Source organism: Prinia subflava, chromosome 5 (genome assembly GCF_021018805.1).
Source record: "Prinia subflava isolate CZ2003 ecotype Zambia chromosome 5, Cam_Psub_1.2, whole genome shotgun sequence".
NCBI classification, from domain to species: Eukaryota; Metazoa; Chordata; class Aves; order Passeriformes; family Cisticolidae; genus Prinia; species Prinia subflava.
The window spans coordinates 4041930-4065037 of NC_086251.1; the positions used below are offsets into that span (position 1 = coordinate 4041930).

Sequence of the window (23108 nt, forward strand, 5' to 3'; positions counted from 1 at the left end):
AGACAGTAAATTGAAGTGTCACAAAATAAAGGCTTGTCTAGTCATTGAATTTTTAGGGCAATTTTTAATGCATCCTGAGAAAGTAAGCATTCTCTCTCATGAGAAATAAGATCAGTGTGTGTCTTTCCTAATGATAAAGGAGACAAGCCCTGAAAGACAGGGCTAATGTTTATAGAAAAAAAAGACTCTGTCCACGTTCTGGCTAAGCTTCTGTTTCTTTTCTGAAGACTGTTACCTAAGTATCCTTAGGACTAGAGACAATAAGCTATTTATCTGCAATTCTATGAAAGGGAAAAGATGATTTAAAAATACATCAAATGGGTGTGGTAGCTGTTGTGCTGTTGTGCTGGAATGCAACCAGCTGACCCTGAAATTTGTCAAATACCTCCTACCTGAAATAAATTTAAATGAAAACAAGTAACATCTAATATTTATAGAGAGTGTTTAAGAATTAAGTAGGGTCACTAATTGTATGTCCATTACATTTCAGAGAAAGGACTTCAGCAACCTCCATCCCTCCAGTGTTCCCCAAACCCAGTGGTTGTGTATCAGAAGCAAAACCACAGCTGGACCATCTCATCACTCTGAATCACGGTGACTGCTTCTTCATACCTTGTGTGGGGATCAGAAAGGGTGGGTTTAAAGGCATGAAAATTTCAGATCCTGCTACCTGAACTGTGAAAGATGCTGTAGAAATGGGTAAAAGCCATCAACTTAGCCCTTATTCTCCTGATTTGATATATCCATTTCCCTGTTACAAACTGTCAGCATGCAGCTGGATTCACACCCATGTCAGCACAGCCTGCCCATACCTGAGTCACAGGGTTCCTCTTCTTCTGGGTGCACTTGGCCTCGTACTCTGGCCTCAGCTGGAGCTGCTGCTGCTCCTCTTCAAAATCTACCAAATCCCACTCGTACTTCAGTCTGGCTTGCCGCCTCTTCCAGAACTCCAGGAAGAGTGTAACTACAATTTGCAAATGTTAAAATAGAGTCAAGGGAGAAGTGAACAAGTTCACCAACCAAGTTAAACATCTCCACTGGCTCCTTTTCTGTGGTTTATTATTTATCCTTACAGTGTGACTCACTCCTTTTTACTGACTGCCTACTATAGACCACAGGTGAGATCACAGTATGGATCCGGTGATTTATTAGCTAATGGAATTCCAGAGGTGGATGACAAGGAAGATGCCCAGACAAGATATGGGTACTTTCATGGTTAGGGTGACCGTGTTCAATTAACTGCTCTGTGTATGCAAATGGCAACATAGAATTAACAACCTGATAATTCAACTAATTGCTGTGTATCAACCTGTAACACATAGGTAACTTTTACAACAAATATGGAGAACAGCTTTCAAGTAATATGTTCAAACATTTCTGTTGCTTTTTGATGCTTACTTGATATCATGGTGTCACAGGGTGACTTTATGATACTGAATGGTATCCCCAGTCATCTGTCTAGCCCAGAAATAAAGTTTGTGCCTTTCAAACTAGATCTGAGGGTGGAGGGGGGAGCAGGAGAAGCAGTGCAGTGTCTGAGTGGCTGGATGCAAACTCACAGAGCTCAGAGCTGCAGCTTCCTCTCTCTGTCTGTCTCTCAGGCCGTGCTGTCGCAGCACAGACAGACAGCAGGACAGAGCTCTCCTCTGCTCTCAGTTCATTTTTAGCTGAGGCACAGAAGTTCCCTGGGCTGTGGATTTTCTTTCTCCTGGAACTGCCCAAACCTGCTGGGGACCAAATCCCAGAGGAGCACCAGGAGCTCCCAGCTGTGTCCCCAGGGTGGCATTTCCAGCCCGGAGGGATTGATGAGAGCCTGAGCCAGCTGAGCTGCACCCACGGCAAGGCTGGCTGGATCTGCCACCTCCTCAGAGCAACAGGAGGTTCCATTGTTGATATTATTCATTTCCTGTGCCTGTGAGTGCTTGGCTTGTTAAATAACCAGGTTTTGTGCACTCTTCTCCAAGGAGATTCATGTCTCCCGAACCAGTGGGAAGAGGGGCTGCTTGAATTCGCTTTCTAGAGGGACCTTTGGAGGTGTCTTCCCAAATTTGCACTAAACCAGGACACGTGGTCATTTTAAAGACAGTGAGCATCTGATGATTTTCACAGGATCAAGAGTTGGGCTGGCCAAGAATTTTTTAAGACACTAGAGGGAACTGATTTCTTATATCAACAACTATAAAATTTATAATACTATATAACATCTTAAGAGCCCTTTATAAACTACTTTAGAATGTAAACATTTTGTAATCTCATTGTTCTTTTTTGAACTGGGGAAGTTTTATGGTTTAGACAAACACAGCAAAGCTTATCTTCTAAACTCTTGGGCTGGTACTTCCTGAATGACTAATCCATGCCACACAAATGCTACTTCTTAGAAACCAAGGACAACTTCAGTAAAACAGCCATACAACAAAAGATCTTACTAGAACTTAAAAAATAATTCTGTATGAAGTAAGTGAGTGGTTAGATCCTCTGATGAAAAATACACAGGTTTTCTGTTAGCCCACAAGAATCTTTGTGAGTTCTTGAAATATCTATATACAAGTTCAAGATTTTATTATGACATTTCATACACACAGGATGAGACCAGAGATTTGTATTTAAGGAAATAAGAAACAATAACCATGCTATCCTGAATTTATAAGCCTTTGTGGAGTTGAAGAAAACAACATATATTCAACACAATGTCCTTAAAAGTCTGAAGAAACATAATTGGTGTCAAACTACGGTAACAGAGGCCAGAAATCCACCTAGTTCTACATCATCAAAACATAGTGCAGTGCCTGAAGGTCACTGAAGTAAAATTTTCTCATCCCAGAAGTACAGCTAATCCAGTGGCAGTGGTGGACCACCATCCATCCTGTGAAAGGGCACAAAGCTCCCCACTCCCTCACTGGGACACTGATGATGTGCAGGGCTGAGCAGAGAGGGCACCACTCCTGCCTCTGAGGCAGGATCCTAAGGTGGAGCCATTATTCCCCTTCTTGCCAGTGTCCCTCAGCAGCTCGGCCAAGATCTCCTTATGGCTGGACACAAAACTTATCAGATGTACTCACCCCATATGCCCATGAAAATGGCAAAAAAGAGAGTTGCCACGTTGTCAAACAAATGGGAATACTGCAACAGAAGAGCCAGGAAGAGGTTAGTGCCAAGAGAGCTTCCAGGATGAACACAAGTGCCCGTGGCTGCAGAGGCAGATGCAGACCTGTGAGGACTGGCAGGTGGTGTTCAGTCTCCAGTATTCACAGTCCCGATCACACAGCGGGCACATGATGATCTCTCCTCCGATTGCAGGGTCACAGATCTCTTTGCTAAGGAGGAGAACACTGTAAAACATCTGTTTCCACACACCCTAAAAGCTGTCACATGCAATGTATTTTAAAAATGAATAGAGCTCCATTTGCCAAAGCTCCACACTCGCAGCTTCCCAGCACAGATGCCCCATCTTGTCACGTTCGCTGGTGCTAACCAGAGGCTGCTCAGGGCACGCCAAGGAGGGAGCAGCTGCACAAGGAGCAGAATGAACAACCCCCAGGATGAGCTGTTTGGCTCCAGCAGCAAGGAACCAGGAGTCTCCCAGGAGCTGCACTGCACCTGCACTGCTTTCAGGGAAGATCAAACTGTGCTGCTGCTCATCAGGTTAGCAATGGCATCAAAACAGCTTTTCTAAAAGCAGACAGACCACCTTTGATAGCTGCAGTAACATTTGCTACTTCAATTCCATGACAGTGAGTTAAATTTTGAATCCTATGACTGTCCCTTGGTACCCAGAGAAATCTCAATAGGTATAACAGTATTCCCACATGAATTCTTAACTTAGCTAAAATACAAGTCTCAAAATCACATTATTCAGCAGAACAGATGGGAATTTTAATTTGGTTAGTCGTCTTTTATGGTAAAACTCAAAATTTTATGGAGGCCTTCTTACAGAAAACAGTGAGCAATCAAAGTACCTCTTTTCCTCTCCCTACCCCCAGTCCCTGAACACAATCAATCTTTGGACTTCTGATAAAACAAATACTATGCTTATTAAAAAAAAACCCACCAACTGTGGCTTCTAAGATAGTGAATCTCTCTGTGATGGGAGAATAGTGCTGATCAGTTTTACTTAGGCTTTTGGTTAGTACAAATGATGAACTACACAAAAAGGTCTGCAAGGTAGATTAAATAGACAAGCTTAAGGTAATAATAAACACTTAAAACAATTTTGAGAGATGTAAGGGGTACTCTTAGGATTTCATACATTGCAGCTTCTCCAGTAGAGAAAGGTATGGCCAACAAAGTATTGCTTTTCACCTACAAGCTGAGTCTTACTGACTGATAGTCACACTCTCTGCAATAGTGATCCACCCCCTCCTCAGTCAATACAGACAGCTGAAGAACAAATCTGTCTGCTCTGACAAGCTTTAAAAGCCTGTTACCTGCTGAGTAACAACAAGAATAACATCTTTTTTGCAAGAACCAAATTTTACATCGCTTAGCTTTGCCCAGGAGATTTTCAGCATTATCCTTACCTGCTCATATTTTCATCCATTGTAAACAAGCCATAAAGAAAGCAGATTAGGCCAACAACTGCTGCAAGGAATAACATCTCGGTGTAAAATCCTAGCCAGGCAAAATAGATCCCAATCTTCTCACCATAGTACTTTCTGAATAAAAAAAATAGCAATTAACAGGAAGACAAAGCAAAATTTAAAACTAGAGCAAATAGAGCAAAACAGCAAATAGAGTAAAAAGAGTAAATCCATTGAAGTAGTGTGGAAAATGGGATCTGAAGCTGGCCATGAGAAGTTACTCAAGCTGCATAAACAAGGGGAATGATCAGGATATCTTTTGTGCCTTCTGTCCTCCCAGGAAAAACTAACATTACTCCTTTCTACAGGACAATGTAAGTGAAGATTTACTTTCTGGTTCTTCCAAAGAGTCACACAAATGAAATAGCACACAGTTCTGACCATGTGGTTAAAAGCAAAATGCAATCCACAGAAATACAACCATTTGTGTTACACACAAGCAACTGTCCCCTGTGAATAAAGCAACATTGTTGTATCACATCAGCTGAATCAGAGAGGTCGTGAGTTTAAATTTGGGGTTACAACTAAGAATCAAGCTTCCAAACTGATTTTATCAGTATTTTTTCAAGTCTGCATTGAAATTTCAACATGCTAAATAAATCTTTAACATTCTTTTGCAGAGATTAAAAAATCTGAGATATTCTACATATGTGTTTCATTACAGCTGAATTATCTCTGATACACCTGACTCCAGGAGGACTGGCTAGGTGGAAAGGGGCTCAATTTGTGTAATGGTTTCACACTTGCCTGTCTTTGTTTGCTAAATTTAGTGCAGTGGTTTGAGTGTTTACTCTTTTTTTTCCTATGTGAGATAGGATCAGGAGAAAAGCAACGTAGGCTTAAATCTTAAAGGGTACAAAGATAAATTTATTAACATACACTAAAGGAAAAGAATGAGAATCAAAATAAAACTTCTGAAAACTATTCCTCCAAGTGTTTACTTTCATACTAACAACAAAGAGACAAAACTTGGAACTTTTAGTCAGTTACTGTGTATAAAATACTTTTTTACTTAGTTCATTTGGAGAGAGAAGACTCACTGGAGAAGATAAGAGAACTTCACATCTACCAGCTTCAAAACCCATCACTAATGAGTTTTTTTAGTACCCATACTAAACTACCAGAGTTTGAGACAAAGCATTTTCCACTGCTCAGAAGAAAGCTCCCAGGACGTCACGTCCTCCCAGGACACAGCACCAGTAAATCCGCAGGTCCCACGGGATCTCCACAGCGGCCCAGATTTCCTGGCAGGACCAGGTTCCAGACAAACACAGAGTGCACTGGGGAGCAGGCACGGGGGCAGAGCTCCCCACAGGGGCTGTGTCCCTGTGCCCCTCACCTGATGAGGTCCAGCGGTTGCTCCTTGTAGAAGCGCAGGAAGCGCGCCCACTCCATGTACAGCGTGTACCTCTCGCTGTCGCAGTTGGGGTCGCTGGCCTTCTTCCAGTACTGGCACTGCGGGCAGAGCACAGTGGGGACACCTCACACCAGCTCCAGCACACTGAGGGGACAGCACAGCGGGGACACCTCACACCAGCTCCAGCACACTGAGGGGACAGCACAGCGGGGACACCTCACACCAGCTCCAGCACACACTGAGGGGACAGCACAGCGGGGACACCTCACACCAGCTCCAGCACACACTGAGGGGACAGCACAGCGGGGACACCTCACACCAGCTCCAACACACACTGAGGGGACAGCACAGCGGGGACACCTCACACCAGCTCCAACACACACTGAGGGGACAGCACAGCGGGGACACCTCACACCAGCTCCAGCACACACTGAGGGGACACCTCACACCAGCTCCAGCACACACTGAGGGGACAGACAGCAGTGGGGACACCTCACACCAGCTCCAGCACACTGAGGGGACAGACAGCAGTGGGGACACCTCACACCAGCTTCCAACACACACTGAGGGGACAGCACAGCAGTGGGGACACCTCACACCAGCTCCAGCACACACTGAGGGGACAGACAGCAGTGGGGACACCTCACACCAGCTTCCAACACACACTGAGGGGACAGCACAGCAGTGGGGACACCTCACACCAGCTCCAGCACACACTGAGGGGACAGCACAGCAGTGGGGACACCTCACACCAGCTCCAGCACACACTGAGGGGACAGCACAGCAGTGGGGACACCTCACACCAGCTTCCAACACACACTGAGGGGACAGCACAGCAGTGGGGACACCTCACACCAGCTCCAACACACTGAGGGGACAGACAGCAGTGGGGACACCTCACACCAGCTTCCAACACACACTGAGGGGACAGCACAGCAGTGGGGACACCTCACACCAGCTCCAGCACACACTGAGGGGACAGCACAGCAGTGGGGACACCTCACACCAGCTCCAGCACACACTGAGGGGACAGCACAGCAGTGGGGACACCTCACACCAGCTCCAGCACACTGAGGGGACAGCACAGCGGGGACACCTCACACACAGCTCCAACACACTGAGGGGACAGCACAGCAGTGGGGACACCTCACACACAGCTCCAGCACACTGAGGGGACAGCACAGCAGGGACACCTCACACACAGCTCCAACACACTGAGGGGACAGACAGCAGTGGGGACACCTCACACACAGCTCCAGCACACTGAGGGGACAGCACAGCAGTGGGGACACCTCACACACAGCTCCAGCACACACTGAGGGGACAGCACAGCAGTGGGGACACCTCACACACAGCTCCAGCACACACTGAGGGGACAGCACAGCAGTGGGGACACCTCACACACAGCTCCAACACACACTGAGGGGACAGCACAGCGGGGAGGGTGCCCACACGGGGAAATTGTGCCTTAAGTTGTAGCTTCCAAGTTTTTCTGATTCTGTGCTGCCATGGGGCGCACTTCTGAGCCTACTATTACTAAGTCACTAACTAAGTGTTAGTATTAAGAGTTAGTAAGCTCTCTTCACAGAGCAGGGACACAAAACAAATCCTTTTCCTGCTGCACACCAAGGACAACTTTCAGCCCAAAAGCACAAACAAGGGTGGGCTGGAGGGAGGAACAAGAAGGATGGGACCTCACAGCCTGGAGCTGGAATTGGACAATTAAACCCCAAAATGCAAATGGACCAAAACTTATCAAAGTGTGAGACCTCGTGACCATTTGTCCATTTTGTGCCCATTTTGTGTCCATTTTGTGCCCATTCTGGATCTACCCTGGGTGCAGCCCTGGCCAGGCCCTGTCCTGCCCAAGGTGTACCCTAAGGCCTTTCACTAAATCCCTGCTTTATCCCCTGGCTGTGCCCAGTCTCTGTTCCAGGCCAGCCTTCCCCAGGCATCAGTTCTGCACCTCTCCTAAGACTGTACTGTTGGTCACTATCTTAACTGTCAAATACTAAGAAAATTTAGGAACTGCACCACTTTCCTAGAAATTAGCATAAAATAACCACAGTTTCTGACAGCTTTGGTAGTTTTATTTTGTGCCACAGAACTCTGCTTCTAGAAATATTTGGCTATGTTAATTATTCACTTTGTGATCTTGGTCTTCCTTTTTTCCGAATGTCTCTCAACCACAAAAGAAAGCATAAAAATTTGTTTCTAAATTGGAAGGAACTAACAGAATTTAAAGCAATCTAAAGTTTGCAATTTGAAAATATTCTGAAAGACTAAATAATTATTTTTAGACAAAGATTTTTGAGCCTGTCTCACAAGTTTTAGAATTTTTTCCCTAAGACTTCTTAGTATTTAAAGTTTATTTTAGTTGTACAGAAGAGATTGTTGCTTTTTACTGTCTGTGGTTTTGTTAGTCCCACCAGTATAAAGTACTTCACAGCCTAGAGTAGTGTTCTACATCCTAATCAGTCAAATTTTCCTACTGAAAACCTAAGGAATGTTGATTCACTCATTTATTTTTATTTTCTAAGGAAAAAAAATACTTTCAAATATCTAAAAATATAAATCCATACACAGTATTTAAAAATATCTTATGGTGGAATTCAGAGATATAAATAAGCCACTCAAGATGACTAAAGCATGGTGACATCTGAAATAACTATTAGAAACATGGAGAGAATTTAAGATTTAAGCAAAAAAAGTAAACAACATTTAGGAAGGAAAAAATATTAAAGGAAAATAAATGTGTAAGAGACTGTAACTCACCTCTCTCTTGTTTTCTCCATGAATTCCTGACTCAATCCACACGTGTCATATTAAACCCTGACCTTGCAGCCCAACTAAACAGAGTATTTACTATCTTTACCACCTTTCCAGTATTTCTGCCCCCCAAGGCTGAGTGGGAGATGGACAAGCCCCCACTGCACACCGACCTGCAGGGCTCAGGCAGCTCACTTGACTCCAGCCCCACAGGGGGACGGTCCCAGGAGCTTTTCTCTCCCTGCAGGCAGTGTGCACTGCTGTGTAACCCAGCACGTGTGTGCACACCCCCTGTGCACACAGCGCTGCATGCATGCACCTGCAGTAGGTGTTAACTGCATCCTTGCTGTAATCTGAGGCACCACTGCATGGTCTGTGCCATTGACACTGCAGGAATGGGATGGAGCAAGTCTCCAAAGGAATGATTGAGTGACACGTACTCTAAAAACTCATCCCCAGGAAGAAACACTCCAGCACATAAAAGGCAAACAGCAGGGCTGACAGCTATACGTCTTCTGTGTCATAAAACAGAATCACTTCCTGGGACAAACTGAGAGGTTTCAGTATATTTTTGTATCTCCAGGAACAGCAAATGCCACAGTAGGTAAAAGAGGGCAAACACTGGGAAATGCTCGAGGGAGCAGAAAGCTGAAGCACTTACATCATGAAGAGGATATGCAGCTGTATAGGTGCCATTGTTCAGCAGTCTCTTAATCCCAAATTTTTTCTTCCCTTCTTCTGTTCCATACGGGCAACGTGTAAGAATATAATTAACCTGAGATTCAAGGATGAGAATTTCAGACCTTCCCTATTTTAAGGCCATTTAATAGACACCTACAATGGATCTGTACTGTGTATAATCTGCAGGAACCACGTGCAAAAGCAACAACTATTTCTTCAGAAGAACACAGGGGGCACAATTACCTTGCAGACATGCAGAAGATCAGTTCCAACAATTACTCTCTATTTCTAAGCAAGATGCACAGGTAGCCAGGCCTGTCTGTGTCTCCCTCAGTTCCCAGGTTTCTACACTCCCTCCTCCCTCACACGAACACTGATTCTGCTGTACATCTGCAAGTACAGATCAGCAGGCACATTCCCATACGTACTATTCTGTTCCTCATGGAAGGGGAGAAGAAAGTGCTCTCGTCATTGATGAGGTACAGCTCCTGCTTGTCCTTGCTGAAGGGGGCCGTGAAGTAATCGGGCTCAGGGTGCATCACCTTCTCGGGCAGCCTGAGGGGGAACAGCACACAGTCCAGGGGGTTCTCTACCATGGGGGGAATGTCATTTTCCCTGATGGGAACTTTGATGTTCAGCACTTCTGCGTATGTGATCAGAACTTCCCACGGCGCGTGGATCTTCACAAAAAAAATCTTGCCATCTTCAGATTCCTGTTCCAGGAAAGTTGAATCAGACACTGGACCAAACTGTGTTTATTGCAAGATTTATGGGAATATTTTTCATGTAAAATGTATTGCCTTTTACATATTTTTAAAGGATTTAAAAACAAAGAAGGAGGGGGGAATAGAAGGACTTTCTGTGTGTATATCTATGTATTTACTGAAAAGCTCATCTGAGTGGTTGGCTGTTCATAAAAATCATCTTTGCACTACTCAAAGCTCACAAAGGCTTTTTAAACAATATTGATCTGAATTATTAATGACACTGAAGTCTGAAAATTCTCATGACACTGGAAGCATGAAGAATAATCTTGTCATACCCTCACATAACACCTGTGCTGTCCAGTGTTGCTCTGCATTCAGAGAAGCTGGCAATCAGAAGGGTTTTTAATATTGCTCAAGAACTCCCTGCCTATGGATGTTACTTCATCAGGAGTTATTTTACTCAGCCTCTGGCACGCTGACTGCATCAGTCAAATTCTCAGCACGTTCTCCAGTTCTTGCACCAAACTACCACGAATCAAACCCCCTCGAGTTGTTACAGGCTCCTTCCTCACAATCACAGCATCCAGTGGGCATAACTAATCCATTCAGTGCCTGCCCAACTTGTTACTCATTGTTAGCTGGGGTTAAAATCAGCTGGAAGCATACTTCCCATTTATGTGGATTTAAATCATATCACAACTATTTTGCTGCCTTCTTGTTATGAAAGCAAAGGCTTTGTTTTCATTATGGAAAAAATGCAAAAGCTTCCTCTTGAATCAAAATTATTCTGCTTCTGCAATTCTTATCAATGTATCTGGGAAAAGCACTCAGATAAACATATTAACCTTGTTTCCCCTAGATTAGGCACACTCCACTGAAATCCACAAGTATAATTTATAACTTTGCTCAAAGAAAGAAAGTGGTTTATTAATTTCCAGATCTATGACTTTGGTCCTGTTGTCTCCTTTTTTTTTTTTTTTACCTTCTTGTCTTCCGTTTCTAGCTCCAAACCAGCCTTTTGCAGGTTGCTCTCAAATTCCTTTCTCCTTTCCTGGAGAGAAACAAAGACACTTCAGTAAATGATGAAGTTACCAACTAATTGCTCCCTCAGGGATGACCCCCTGGGTTTCACTTCTCTCAGCTGCCCGGTGACAACCCCTGGAGGCTCTGTGAGTTCTGCCAGCAGGCAGACAGAACCCTGCCCCTGCAGAGCTTGGTGGTGGGAACCACCAGGAACTGCACTGACAGGCCACAGGGCACCCCCGGGCAGGAAAAGTTCTGTTCTGTTCTTGTCCTGTGCTCTCTGGGCCATCAGAGAAGCAACTGATGTGTCTGGAGCCCTTCTGTGTTCAAGTTCAGCTGCATTTCCAACAGAAAGGGGAAAAGAAAAATTCTGGGAGCACGTGGAGGGCTGATTGCTTACAGCCTCATCTATTTATCTCATTATTTATTTTGTGTACTTAGGTACACAGATACACCCCATACAGATATTGAAGTACTGATTAGAGCCAATTCAAGCAGTATTTCACAAACATCTCTGATAAGACCAACAATTCACCACGTGCTTAGCTTGCATAAAGCCAGCAGGGACTGCCTGCACAGATAACAAACCTGCGTGGTGGCTGCACCACCTGTGGGAGTTTCTTCTTCAACTCCTTTGTGATGTTCTTCCTGAACTTTTTTTTTTTTTTTTTTGCTAAGTAATTCCTAAGTGCTGTCTTTAGGTAAAAACATTTTCTTCCTCTCCTTCCCTGTATAATTTTTGCTCCTATTGAGAGACTGTATTAATTTCCTCTTAATTATAAAAATTTTGCTGAAGAACTGCCATAAAAACAATAAATTAAGCCAAATATTGAGCCCTACCCTCTTTAAAATGCACAAGCAAGACCACAAATTTATTTGTGGCTAAACCCTGCCACGCTAAGGTTTCTTTTACTGAAAAGTCTTAAATGACAGTTTTCAAACATGCTTAAAAAACCCAAAACAGGATAGTTTTCAGCCAGCTTTCTTTTCCTGCATGGCTGTGAGGAGCAGACTGCCATTTTTGCATTGCAGTTTGCATAACCCACTCAGATAAATGAAGGCAGGCTGAAGAATAGTTTTCACAGCCCTCAAATTTTCCCGTGGTAGTGACCTCTCATTTTTGTGTCACATCTGATTTTACTAAATATTACTAGATATTAAATTAGACACTGGGCTATATAAACTTGTGAATATGACAACTCCTGAGTTCTAGCACCTGCTGGGGACAAAAGCATTTCCATGCACTGTTTTTCCTACAAACCTGCCTAAAAGCACCTGTATAAACATATGAGAGAATTCTGGTTTGCTACATTATAATCAGATAGAGAACAACACAACTAAAAGGAGATACAAGAATGTATGTTACGATGCTACAGAAAAGCTGACACTCAAGCCTAGCATCCAGAGCTAGATGCTACTGTGGGTTACCTTTTCTCCCCACAAATCAAGCTGCTGTGTGTTGTTCCTCCAGAACACACCAGGAGAGAGCCAAGCAAGCCAGCCCAGAGGGTTCTCTGTCAGCAGCCAGCTTCTCTGAGCCCAGGAGCAGACACAGCCCAAGGTCTGGCCCATCTACCTTGTCTCTCCTCACAATACACTTAGTGTGATGAACTGCAGCACTCTAATGGAAATTATGCTCTTTTGGCTACCTTGCTCTTCTCCCATAAGCTCTCTCCTGAAACTCAGGCAACATACTGTACTTTGCAGTTAATGGGAAAAACATTCTTTAAAGGAAATCAATCTGCTGCAAAAAAAGAGAAATTCTTCCCCCTTTTCTTGCCAATTATTGGATTTCTTCATATCACTGTCAAAGGCTTAAAATGGACAAAATGTATCCTTGGACCAGAGCTGGTTGTTTTTAATGTGGACTTGTTAGAATTCTAAGCCTACTGCCCCAAACCTAATAAACTACTGTTGCAAACAATAATATATGCCTGGTGCATGTATTTCTGACTCTGCTATAGATTTCTGACTCACTCTGCAGTCTAAGAGGCACGAGGGAAGCTCTTTAAGTCATCACATCCACCATATTTTGTGGCTATCTCCCATAACGTGGGATGTAGATAGACTTTATTATCTAACACATGCTGGGCTGCAATGAAGCATCCCACTGAGATTAACCAAGCCAGAGCCAAAGTCCAGCAGTGCTGTTCCTGCCAGTGCAAATGGCACACTGCAAAATGAGGCTCCTCCTAATGGAGAAGATAACTTCTATAAACCCCATTGTGATAACACTGATGGTCCAACAAGGGGTGACAGCACAGCTCAGCTCCTGGGGGTCCCTTCTGACTCAGCATGTTCTGTCATTCTCTAATTCTGTCAGCCCTTGGCCCTGCACAGGACACTCCAGAGTCACACCATGTGCCTCAGAGTGCTGTCCAAATGCTGCTTGAGCTCTGCCAGGCTGGTGCAGTGACCACTGCCCTGGGGAGCCTGTTCAGTGCCCAGCCACTGCTGGGTAAAACACCTTTGGTTCCTAATTGCCAGCCTAAAGTCAGCTGAAACCCCCTGACTCAGCTTCATGCCACTCCTTGGAGTCCTGTCACTCACTGCTCCCAGAGAGAAGAGATGGGTGCTTCTCCCTCCTCCTCCCCTCACAAGAAAATTGTGCACTGTGGTGAGATTTGCCCTCAGTCTCCTCCAGGCTGCACGAACCAAGTGTTCTCAGCAGCCTCTCACAAGGCTTCCCCTCTGTAGCTCTTCTGAAGAAATATACTTGTGGACAACAAAGACTGTGTCCTGGTCATACATCAACACTTTGTTAGATATTTTTATAAATTCTATTGATTTTTTCATGTTCACATTCATTTCCGATGGTGGTGAAATAGTTCCACATGTGCTTTAAGGAATAATATTAAGTATTGTCTCAAAAAATTGTAATCCTCATTTTTGTTCAGAGACCCTTGTGGTTTGGACCTATTCATGCAGCTTATAGAAGGCAAATTCAAAACAGCACTGAAGCTGAAGTGTACCTGGGAATATCAAAGAAGTAAAAAGTTGTTCTGCATGAAACTAAGGGAGAAGATGAGCAGACTGTCTCTTACATCTGTGTCAGGGCTATGTTGAAACACACAAAGGAGTTATTTATCCCATTCTAGAAATGCAGAATAAAGCTGTTTCCTTGAGATTAGGAAACAAAGCCCTTTGTCACATCCTGCTCCTATGAACACTTCTATTCTTAGCTGCTGCATTTTACTGCACCATTGTACCACTGTGAAAGAAACATTTCTTTCTGTGCTAACTGTACAATAGCAAGTGCAGTGTATGTCAGACAAACTCCAGAGGCTGCAGTTCATCAACATTTAAATCTTGGTACCACAAAGGCAACAGCACAGTACTTGGGAAGTCTGCACTAATTTATGGACATACTAATTGCATAAAGGTCTATGCTGAACATAATTACAGGACAAATGCAGATGCCCCAGGAGCTGTGTAAAAAACAATTGCTGTCTCCATGGCTGTTCCTCCAGTGACCACAGAGTTCATCTACAGGGCCACTGACCTTCCTCCATGGGGCCATAAACCCTTTGCAAGGAACAGAGATACACAGAATCAACTCTCACACGACTTGAAGTGGGTGTTTAGGCCTTTTGAAGGGCACAGATGCTTCTCCCAGGAAGTGCACTGGTACCTCGGAGAGGAAGGACAGTATCAGCTCCTGGCTCCCGGGCTTTGTCCCACGTGAATCCTCCAGTAAATAACGACACCCACGGACACAGACTGTGGTCTGGCAAAGATCCCTCCTGCCCCTGGTGACCCACAAAGCCGTGAGAGGGAAACTGCTGCACACACCGAGTGAGGGACTACACTGCCCATCTGACTCATTCTCCTTCCACCTGAAACATGAACTAAACAGCACTCATTTCTTCCCTCATGTTAAATAATTCAAGTATGACTAATGGAAGAGTTTAAGAGTTGCTTTGACAAATTTTGGCATGGGTATCTTTCTTCTCTCTACATTGAATGGTCTTCTCTTCCTTCTTTTTCAAGTGCATTTTCCTCCAGGGGAGAAGAAAGCATCTAGCTAGGAGTACAGCCTGACAAAGAGTCAGCGTGAGTTTGTTAAAGTATGCTTGTATATCAACCTATGGAATCATAGCTATCAAATCATCTGGTCTCCCAAGAAAATCTTTGGAATGTGGCTAGCTGAGCACATCTCAGCTGACTGAGATGCTTCTTCTGGGAAATGCATCACACAGAGACATGACAAATTTAGGATTAAGGTAATCAGAGTAGGATGCAGGGGCTGTGTTCTACACTGCATTGTGTTTGGAAGTTCTTAATGAAAACAGTATTTTTTCATAAAAGAATGAAAGCAATACGCAATTTTTTTAATAGCTCCATCTCGCAGTATTTCTCAAAAGAAAATTTGAATTTTTAATTACTAAATACTTCAACATGACAGGATATCTATTGTAACTCTTCTTTGCTTCAAATACCAATAGTTTTGATCATGATTTTGTCATAAGCATTGGTATAATTAGTTTTTTCAGATATCCTTATCTTTGATATCCTTATCTTTGAGATTAAATGATTACTTGAGAATGTCATTTTTTTTGGTGTCTCTCTCCTTTTAAAAATTTTTTTCATCATAAATAAACTTTGGAGTTATATATTAGGGAGACTGGCTTCTAAATGCAACCTCTCCTGAATTGGAAAGAAGGCAGCGAATACAGAGGCAAAAAAAAAATCCTTATTTTTTAAAAATACTGTGCTTGATATAAAATTTGTTGTCTTGACTGTCTCTCATTATACTGGATTTTTCTTTAGCTTGAACTCATGTTAGCCAAGTTAGACCTCAGGTAACAAGCAGGTGTCATGAACTGATTCCATCTGACCTCTCATTACCATTCAGGCACCTGGCCTTGCTGCCAACTTCAGGGACAGCCACCAACTGGCATTTTGGGGACAGCTGGCTCCTGTGCCCTGTCACATGGGAGGGCTCTTTGTGAGCCACCTGAAATGCTCTTCTAGAAGAACCAATACACAAATGCAGACAGGAAGTCAAACACAGGGAAAAGCTCCAGGAGGACACACTCTGTTTGTGTTACTCAGAGTGTATTTTTAAAAAAGAGTCTCAAAAGTATTAACAGAAAACTGCACTGAGTCTGGGAGCCAAGAATCCATCTCTCCTCTAACTACAGGCAAAGAGTGTGAAAAAACAGCTATTGTTAAATCCTGTTTGGATGATCTTGGCTTATCTGGAAGAATCCTCCTTCATTTGAAAGTATTTACATGTACAAATACTTACAACTATTTCTCCAAAGTCTCAGCTAGACTGCTAAATGAAGAAGCAAAATAATTAGGATGACTTTGCTCCACTGTATAATATATTGCTCAACCTAAGTAGAGTGATCAATTCAATAAACAGAGACACAAAAATCTAATCAAATTGGGTACTGACAAACAACAGTAAATTACACAGAAATTCCCATATATGGAATTGCTTTTCACATAGCTACATATTTTTTAGGCAAATTTTATTCCAGATGGGTCTAGTAATTTGAAAGGGCTAGTAAGTGATATTTGCCTTATTGTAAATAAAAATTAAGAGGACTTCAAAAACACAAACTTACCAACTTTTTTTCCCATTCCTTATTGAGATCATCCACATAGGAGAGAACAAAATCAATTCTCCTGACACCATCCCTGAAGAAAATAGAATCTTTGCTTTGATGTCTTTTATCAATCTGTAGAAGACACAGGCATATGAATAAAAAAACAAGCATTGCTGTTTTGCTAAAATATAACAGAAGCAAAGAACTTTCCCCATATTGCCACAGCTCTTCAGTTTCTTTACAGCTGAAGATATATTTGAGCAAGTTTTAACGTCTAGTTTAAATAATTTCAAAATTAACAGCATATGCCTGCAAGCATTACATGTAAATAACTGGTACAGAAAAAATAAAATATATATGTTAGTGTAGCAACACTTGTGAACACTTGAAGCAGGTAGCAAAATAAAAATTCCATGCATTTTCTTCTGTGTAACCAGATTCACTCCATCAATCACCACAGAGACATATGGCCCAGCAATGACCACATATGAAAACAGCTCACAAAAATACACAGGTGATGTTTCAACATTGAGCGTTCACATTCATGGGAAAAAAACCACACCCAATACAAGATATGAACGTAACAGGGCAATTACTATTCCAATTGACCTATTAAAGGTCATATTTTAATTTGCCAACATGCCAGAATGTCTTAGTAACAACATCCCCCTTTTTCACTGTTAGGCCACAGTAACTAATGTTAGGCAAATAGCAGACTGTGACCCCCCTCTCCTAGGGAAGTTAACTCATAAGGTAATATTCTTTATTATCACATCGATATTCAGCTCTATCAAATCCCCTACAAGACATACAGCAAAGTGCTTTCCATAGAAGGGAATATTCCAGGTTCAATGTAACTGTGTGCTGCGGGAGGCTGGTGTTATTTTTGCAACCACACCTACCAGCAAAAGTGTATCTGTACAGGGCTGAGTTGGGGTTTCATTTGATTAGAGCAGCAACATAAGAGAGTGTTAGGAATCTGTTGTCCCTCTCCTCCCGTGCCAGGATGCCTGTGTTCCCTGAGAAGCACAGAGCACTGGTCTGCTCCCAGTTAACCCAGGCGTCACACAGTGAAGCATGTTATTACTGCAGCACCCAGGCCCCTGCAGCAGCATGCACCACTGCTTTACCCTCAGGCGGCGCCGCAGGAACAGATTGTACTTCCTTCCACTCTGCTGGAACAACCAACAACAGGTTAGCAGGCCCTGCTCCTCTCCCACAACCAACTGCTTCAAGCACACACCCCAACTACAGCGAGCAAGAAATCCATGTCCCGTAAAGCTGGGAAAAGCCTCCAGCCATCAGGAAAAAAAACAAGTGCCTGCAAATGATGTGACTCTCATGTCTTCTGTATTAAAGGCAAAAGCTGGGCTGCAGTCTGTTTGGACAGCAAAAATGTTTTAAGAGAGTGACTCCTAGAATACTACCTGCCATCATTTGGATGCTTAAGCAGATTTTAAAAAGAGCAGTAAGAAGGTGTTGAGTGTAGAGCAAGGTACCAAAACACCTGCTCATGCACAGTGCATACATTTTTCTGTTAAACTCCTGTTTGGTCAGACCCACTGGGACACAAAAAGACAAATGGCAACTATGTGATTCCAGAGCTGACAAAATTACAAGTAAGAATATCCACATAATTCATGATGCCATCTTTAAACAGGCTGAAATCAAACAAAAATAATTGAAAATCTTATTGTTCAGTAGTGTTGCACAGCTTTGTGCATCTTCATTAGACACCCTGGTAACTGCTGAAATCAGATACTTGAAGCATCCCTGCATTAGCGAGAATTCCTATCCTAGCCCTTGGGGAGCTACAAAACACTGTTGCAAATCAATGCAGCACCAAAAAAAGCCACAAGAAATCATTTCCTAAAAACGCTGCCATCCTCTCTTCGCCTTTCCTCTTCAGCTATTCTGTTAAGGTTTTTTGTTGTTTATCTTCTTGAGAGATATTTACAGCAGATCAATTAGACCACTTTGTATGGCTGAAACCAGGACAGCTACCTCAGAAATACTTCTGCTTCCAAATGCAGAGTACATCATCTTGCACGATTAGAAGGCTCACAAAAATCATGAAATCCAATAACAGAAAAGAAAAAACATTTTTCTCTTCTACTTTGTCCTTACAGGTTTAGGTCTTTCTTTGCAAGTGTAATTGTGACTACATGCAAACTGCAAGTTCAGACACTAAGTTAATCAAGTTAGAACAGTGCACAGAAGCACACTAACATCTGTACAAATCAACAGAACTGTAATTATTCAGCATTGCACCAAGCGAACCCCAAAGAGCATTCTAACAACTTACAATGTTAGCAATTGCCCCAGCCACTGATTAACAAAGACACTGACTTCACAAGCACAGAAATTGTTCTACTGCACCAAATTCACACAGACAAAGAAGATAGAAAACAGTAAGCACTACTTACTTCAAAAAAAAGCTCTTGCCGAAGGAGAATGCCAAATTGTTTGGGTTGCACAGTTATAATTAGATTATTCAATACAATTGAAGAACTATTTTATCTTTATTGCCATCAAAATTTGCTCCTTTCCATGATGTATCAGAATCCTCAGTAATTAAAGTGTGACTATCAATTTCAGAAGATGCACTACTCGGTGTCAGATCTGCTTTTAGAGAGGGAATACTTATCACTTCCTTCTCCTTCTGTATTCATTGTGGATAGTGATAGGCCTGCTTATTAAACCCATAAATTATTTCTTTCCATTAGCTGCATTTGGATTTCACAAGGAGAACAAGATCAGTCCTGCACATTCATGAAGGTTTGTGCATACATGTGCACCTACAAGTTTAACACAGATAACAAGTTTGCAATTTGCATTGCAATCAGTGCATCATCAGTGAATCATTAAACATTGTGGATTTGTACATCTTATTTCTTAGCAGCTCTTTCCAGAGCTGCATGAATGCAGTTCATGATCCTCAACAACCTGTAGTTATTACAGGAAGCTACACCTCATCACAGAACACATTCTGAAATGTGTTCCTCCTGTAATACAAGTAACCAAATTAAAACTTTCCAACACGGTACAGACAGCTGAAGCTTTGTTGTAATTAAGTCACACCCAATGAGGAACTACAGAAGAGACGGAGCCCTGAGGCATATGGTGAAAACTCAAGGGGCAACAACCACAAGTCCCAACAGGAGAAATCCCTGCTGGAGATGAGGCTGTGGCTGAGTGGAAATGGTACAACAGATTGCCCAGAGACACTGCATCACCTCCAGCCTCAGAGATCACAGAGCCTGACGGAGCTGGGCCAGGACTGACTGTGCAACCTGATCTGCATCTGAAGCAAGGCCTGCCTTCAGTAGGAGGCTGGCCATCCAGAGGTCCTTCCAACCCCATCTCACTGCAGGATTCTATGGAATCGTGTGGATGCAAGCATTCAGCACTTACCAGGGCTTTCAAAAAGTTCAACAGATTCATCACTAGCTACAAAGCAAGTTACAAACCCTACCTGTTCAAAACACACACACCGCCCTCCTGTTATCCTGTAACAGCTTCCCAGCCTCATTAGTCTAGTTCTCTCTCTAAGAGCTGTGACCACTCAGCCTGCAGACAGATGTGCTAACTGAATGCTGTAATGGTCTGTCATGGAGAGGCACATTTTCTTTTCATGTGGCCTAAGTGCAAATTTACAGGACTCATACAGTGTTATATCAACAGTTCTAGTTACTCTCTATTTGCTAATTTCTGTCTGGACACCCAGCACAGGCTGGGGTATTGGACCACGTCCCACCAAACCACCCTCCACAGACCTGGGCTGGCACTCCTCACCTCAGGCACAACCCCAAGCCCTGCAGCAGGAAACCCTGGCTCAACAGCCCAGGGGACCCAGAGGTGATTAAGGAAAGCAAGCACAGCCCAAGATGAGGTCAGGCTGTAAGAGCCCGTGGCCTGTTCTGCCTGCACTGGTTTGGGCACGGTGTGCAGACGCTGGCTGGCACCCACAGGAGATGCCCACTAGAGGGGCCATGCAGCGGCAGCAGCCCTGGCAGCGGCACAGGAGCGCTGCAGGCTGGGCTGTGCCGTGCCAGGGGTCCCTGGGGTCTCACTGCTCCCCCGGCACACGGCACTGCCTCGGGCACTGCAGGCACTGACCTGACGGGGCAGGGGAAGCACAGGACCCAAACAACAAACGTGCTTTGCAGATGATACCTGAATTGTTTTATCCCGTGTGCTTCTGTGGGACTCTGAGGGATTTCTATTTATCCATCCACAGGAAATGTATCCTCAGAGGTCACTTAGCACAGCTCTCACCTTGTAAGCACAGAGCTCTCTCCAAATGCGCTCTGCTGCTAAATATCCCAGCTCTGTCTATGTCCATGCCGCAAACACAGGTGTTACAGGTTGACACAGTTTAGTTTTTAGTTAAAGTAGAAATAGTTTCCTGTCAGCACCCTGGAATGTTTCGAGACAGAGGCCCATCCGAGTCCATATTTGAATACTCACATACTGTTGGACCATTGAGGAAGCTAGATGCGGCTTTGAAGAATTCCTATATAAAATTCTAAGGGAGGGCAAGTCTCCCTCCCCTTTGCTCCCGGCCACTCGCATAGGTCACACCGAGCCGGGCCGTCCCCCTCAGGCCGGCCCAGCTCGGCCCAGCCCCGCCGCTCCCTTCCCCTCGGGGCAGCCGCCTCAGGGCCGGGGCGGCAGAAAAGGCGGCCGGAGGCCTGGTGCCCGCCGAGGCGGGAGGGAGCGGCAACCCCCGGGCCCCTCCTCGCGACGGCCCCCGGGCCCCTCCTCGCGACGGCCCCCGGGCCCCTCCTCGCGACGGCCCCCGGGCCCCTCCTCGCGACGGCCCCCGGGCCCCTCCTCGCGACGGCCCCCGGGCCCCTCCTCGCGACGGCCCCCGGGCCCCTCCTCGCGACGGCCCCCGGGCCCCTCCTCGCGACGGCCCCCGGGCCCCTCCTCGCGACGGCCCCCGGGCCCCTCCTCGCGACGGCCCCCCCCGATCGCCACCGAGGGCGGGAAAGGAGCGCTCCCTTCCCCTCCTCCGGTGACCGCCGGGCTGAGGGAGGGGGGGACAAAGCACAGCCCCTCAGAGCGGCTGAGCACACCGAGCACCGCAGAGCGGCACACTGAACCCCTCCTCGGCAAGATGGACCTTTCACAACTCCAGCCCTTCCCTCAGAGAGAGAGACTGAGTTAACACTAGAGAGACAGCATGATATAAAGCGAAAGAACTGATAAAGATTATTCGAAGGAGGGATTGAGGAAGCGGACATTTCTGACTGGACTTCTCTGAATGTAAACCATAAAAACTGGACTAACACATCCCTTCAAATGGGAAGATATGCATTTAGGGAGATGTTGTGCTGGTTTTTGTGTCGATTTTGAACAAAGGTGTGTGTGATGGACTGAGTGATATTGATCTTAGGAGATGCTTGAACAGAGATAGAGATAAGTCCATTGTGCTGGTGACGAAGTGAGAAGACATCTCTGTTCCCTGACAAGAATCCCCTGCTCCTTTGAGTTGTGCATCTTTAAAAGGTGACACCCTAATATGCAGAAGTCTAGAGCCATGACCCATAAACAACCTGGGAAACTGCTAAAAGGAGCAGTCACTGCAGCAGGGTTTCTTACTGGGTGGCTGTTTTTATGACACTTAAAACCCACAAGGAATAGTGGGGAAACTCCGTGGGGACATCAAGAGAGACTCCTCTCTCAAGGTGATAAAAGATGATGTTTAAATCTACTACAACATTAAATTGATTTGTAACATTTTGCTGATTTGAAAGATACAGTCTACCAACAAAATATTAACTGCACATGCTTCATAATCACACAGCAAGTCAGATGTAAAACACACAGTGGAAAAACCCCAAAGAACTACATTAAAATACAACTATGTGATTTATGAATCAGGGATGCACAGCAGAAAAACTATCAGAGATACAAAAATGGACAAAAAACAAGGTTTTAAAGCTGAATCAAAGACAAGAAAAGAAGAATCAAGACAAGTCTCCACAACTGAAAAGGTAGGAAACATTCAATGGGTTAAAAACAAAGTTACCACCTTCACTTAGATCCCCGGTTTGCATGGAATATTTATATACTCCTCCTTTTCACAGAATTAAAACATGCTATAGGAAAAACACATGGATTTAAGTGCTGCTACGTTAAATATGAACATATATATTTATACATATATATATTAACTTAAGCATAACTTGATAAATACATATCTAAATTATATAAATGTATTTCTGAAAGTCAAATGTTCCTGGAAATACATTTACAGAACACAGACAAACATACAGGGGAAATATTTCTCCTGAAAACCAAAATGGCATATTTCTGGTTTATGCACTCAGCTCCCATTTTACCCGAGTCCCTTTCCATCATGTTCCCATCATTATTCTTCCTTGAAGGAATCCATGCAACTCAAGAGCTTACTCACTTTAAAGATGTG

General features: G+C 44.1%; 1 protein-coding gene across 12 annotated transcripts in view; it reads right to left on the reverse strand.

The window, feature by feature from the left end:
- ANO5 (anoctamin 5) overlaps positions 1-23108 on the reverse strand; it is a 55338-nt gene that overhangs the window by 15179 nt on the left and 17051 nt on the right. For 5 of the 12 annotated variants that reach the window (XM_063397608.1, XM_063397601.1, XM_063397599.1 and 2 more), the window contains 10 exons: positions 17803-17847; positions 16691-16804; positions 11074-11142; positions 9813-10097; positions 9365-9478; positions 5917-6032; positions 4518-4652; positions 3209-3314; positions 3060-3120; positions 813-964 (listed from right to left, as the gene is read on the reverse strand). In XM_063397608.1, coding sequence (XP_063253678.1) covers positions 813-964; positions 3060-3120; positions 3209-3314; positions 4518-4652; positions 5917-6032; positions 9365-9478; positions 9813-10097; positions 11074-11142; positions 16691-16804; positions 17803-17847 — 1197 coding nt within the window. The remainder of the gene's footprint in view (positions 1-812; positions 965-3059; positions 3121-3208; positions 3315-4517; positions 4653-5916; positions 6033-9364; positions 9479-9812; positions 10098-11073; positions 11143-16690; positions 16805-17802; positions 17848-23108) is intronic. The other 7 variants (XM_063397611.1, XM_063397606.1, XM_063397600.1 and 4 more) reach the window with 2 other exon arrangements.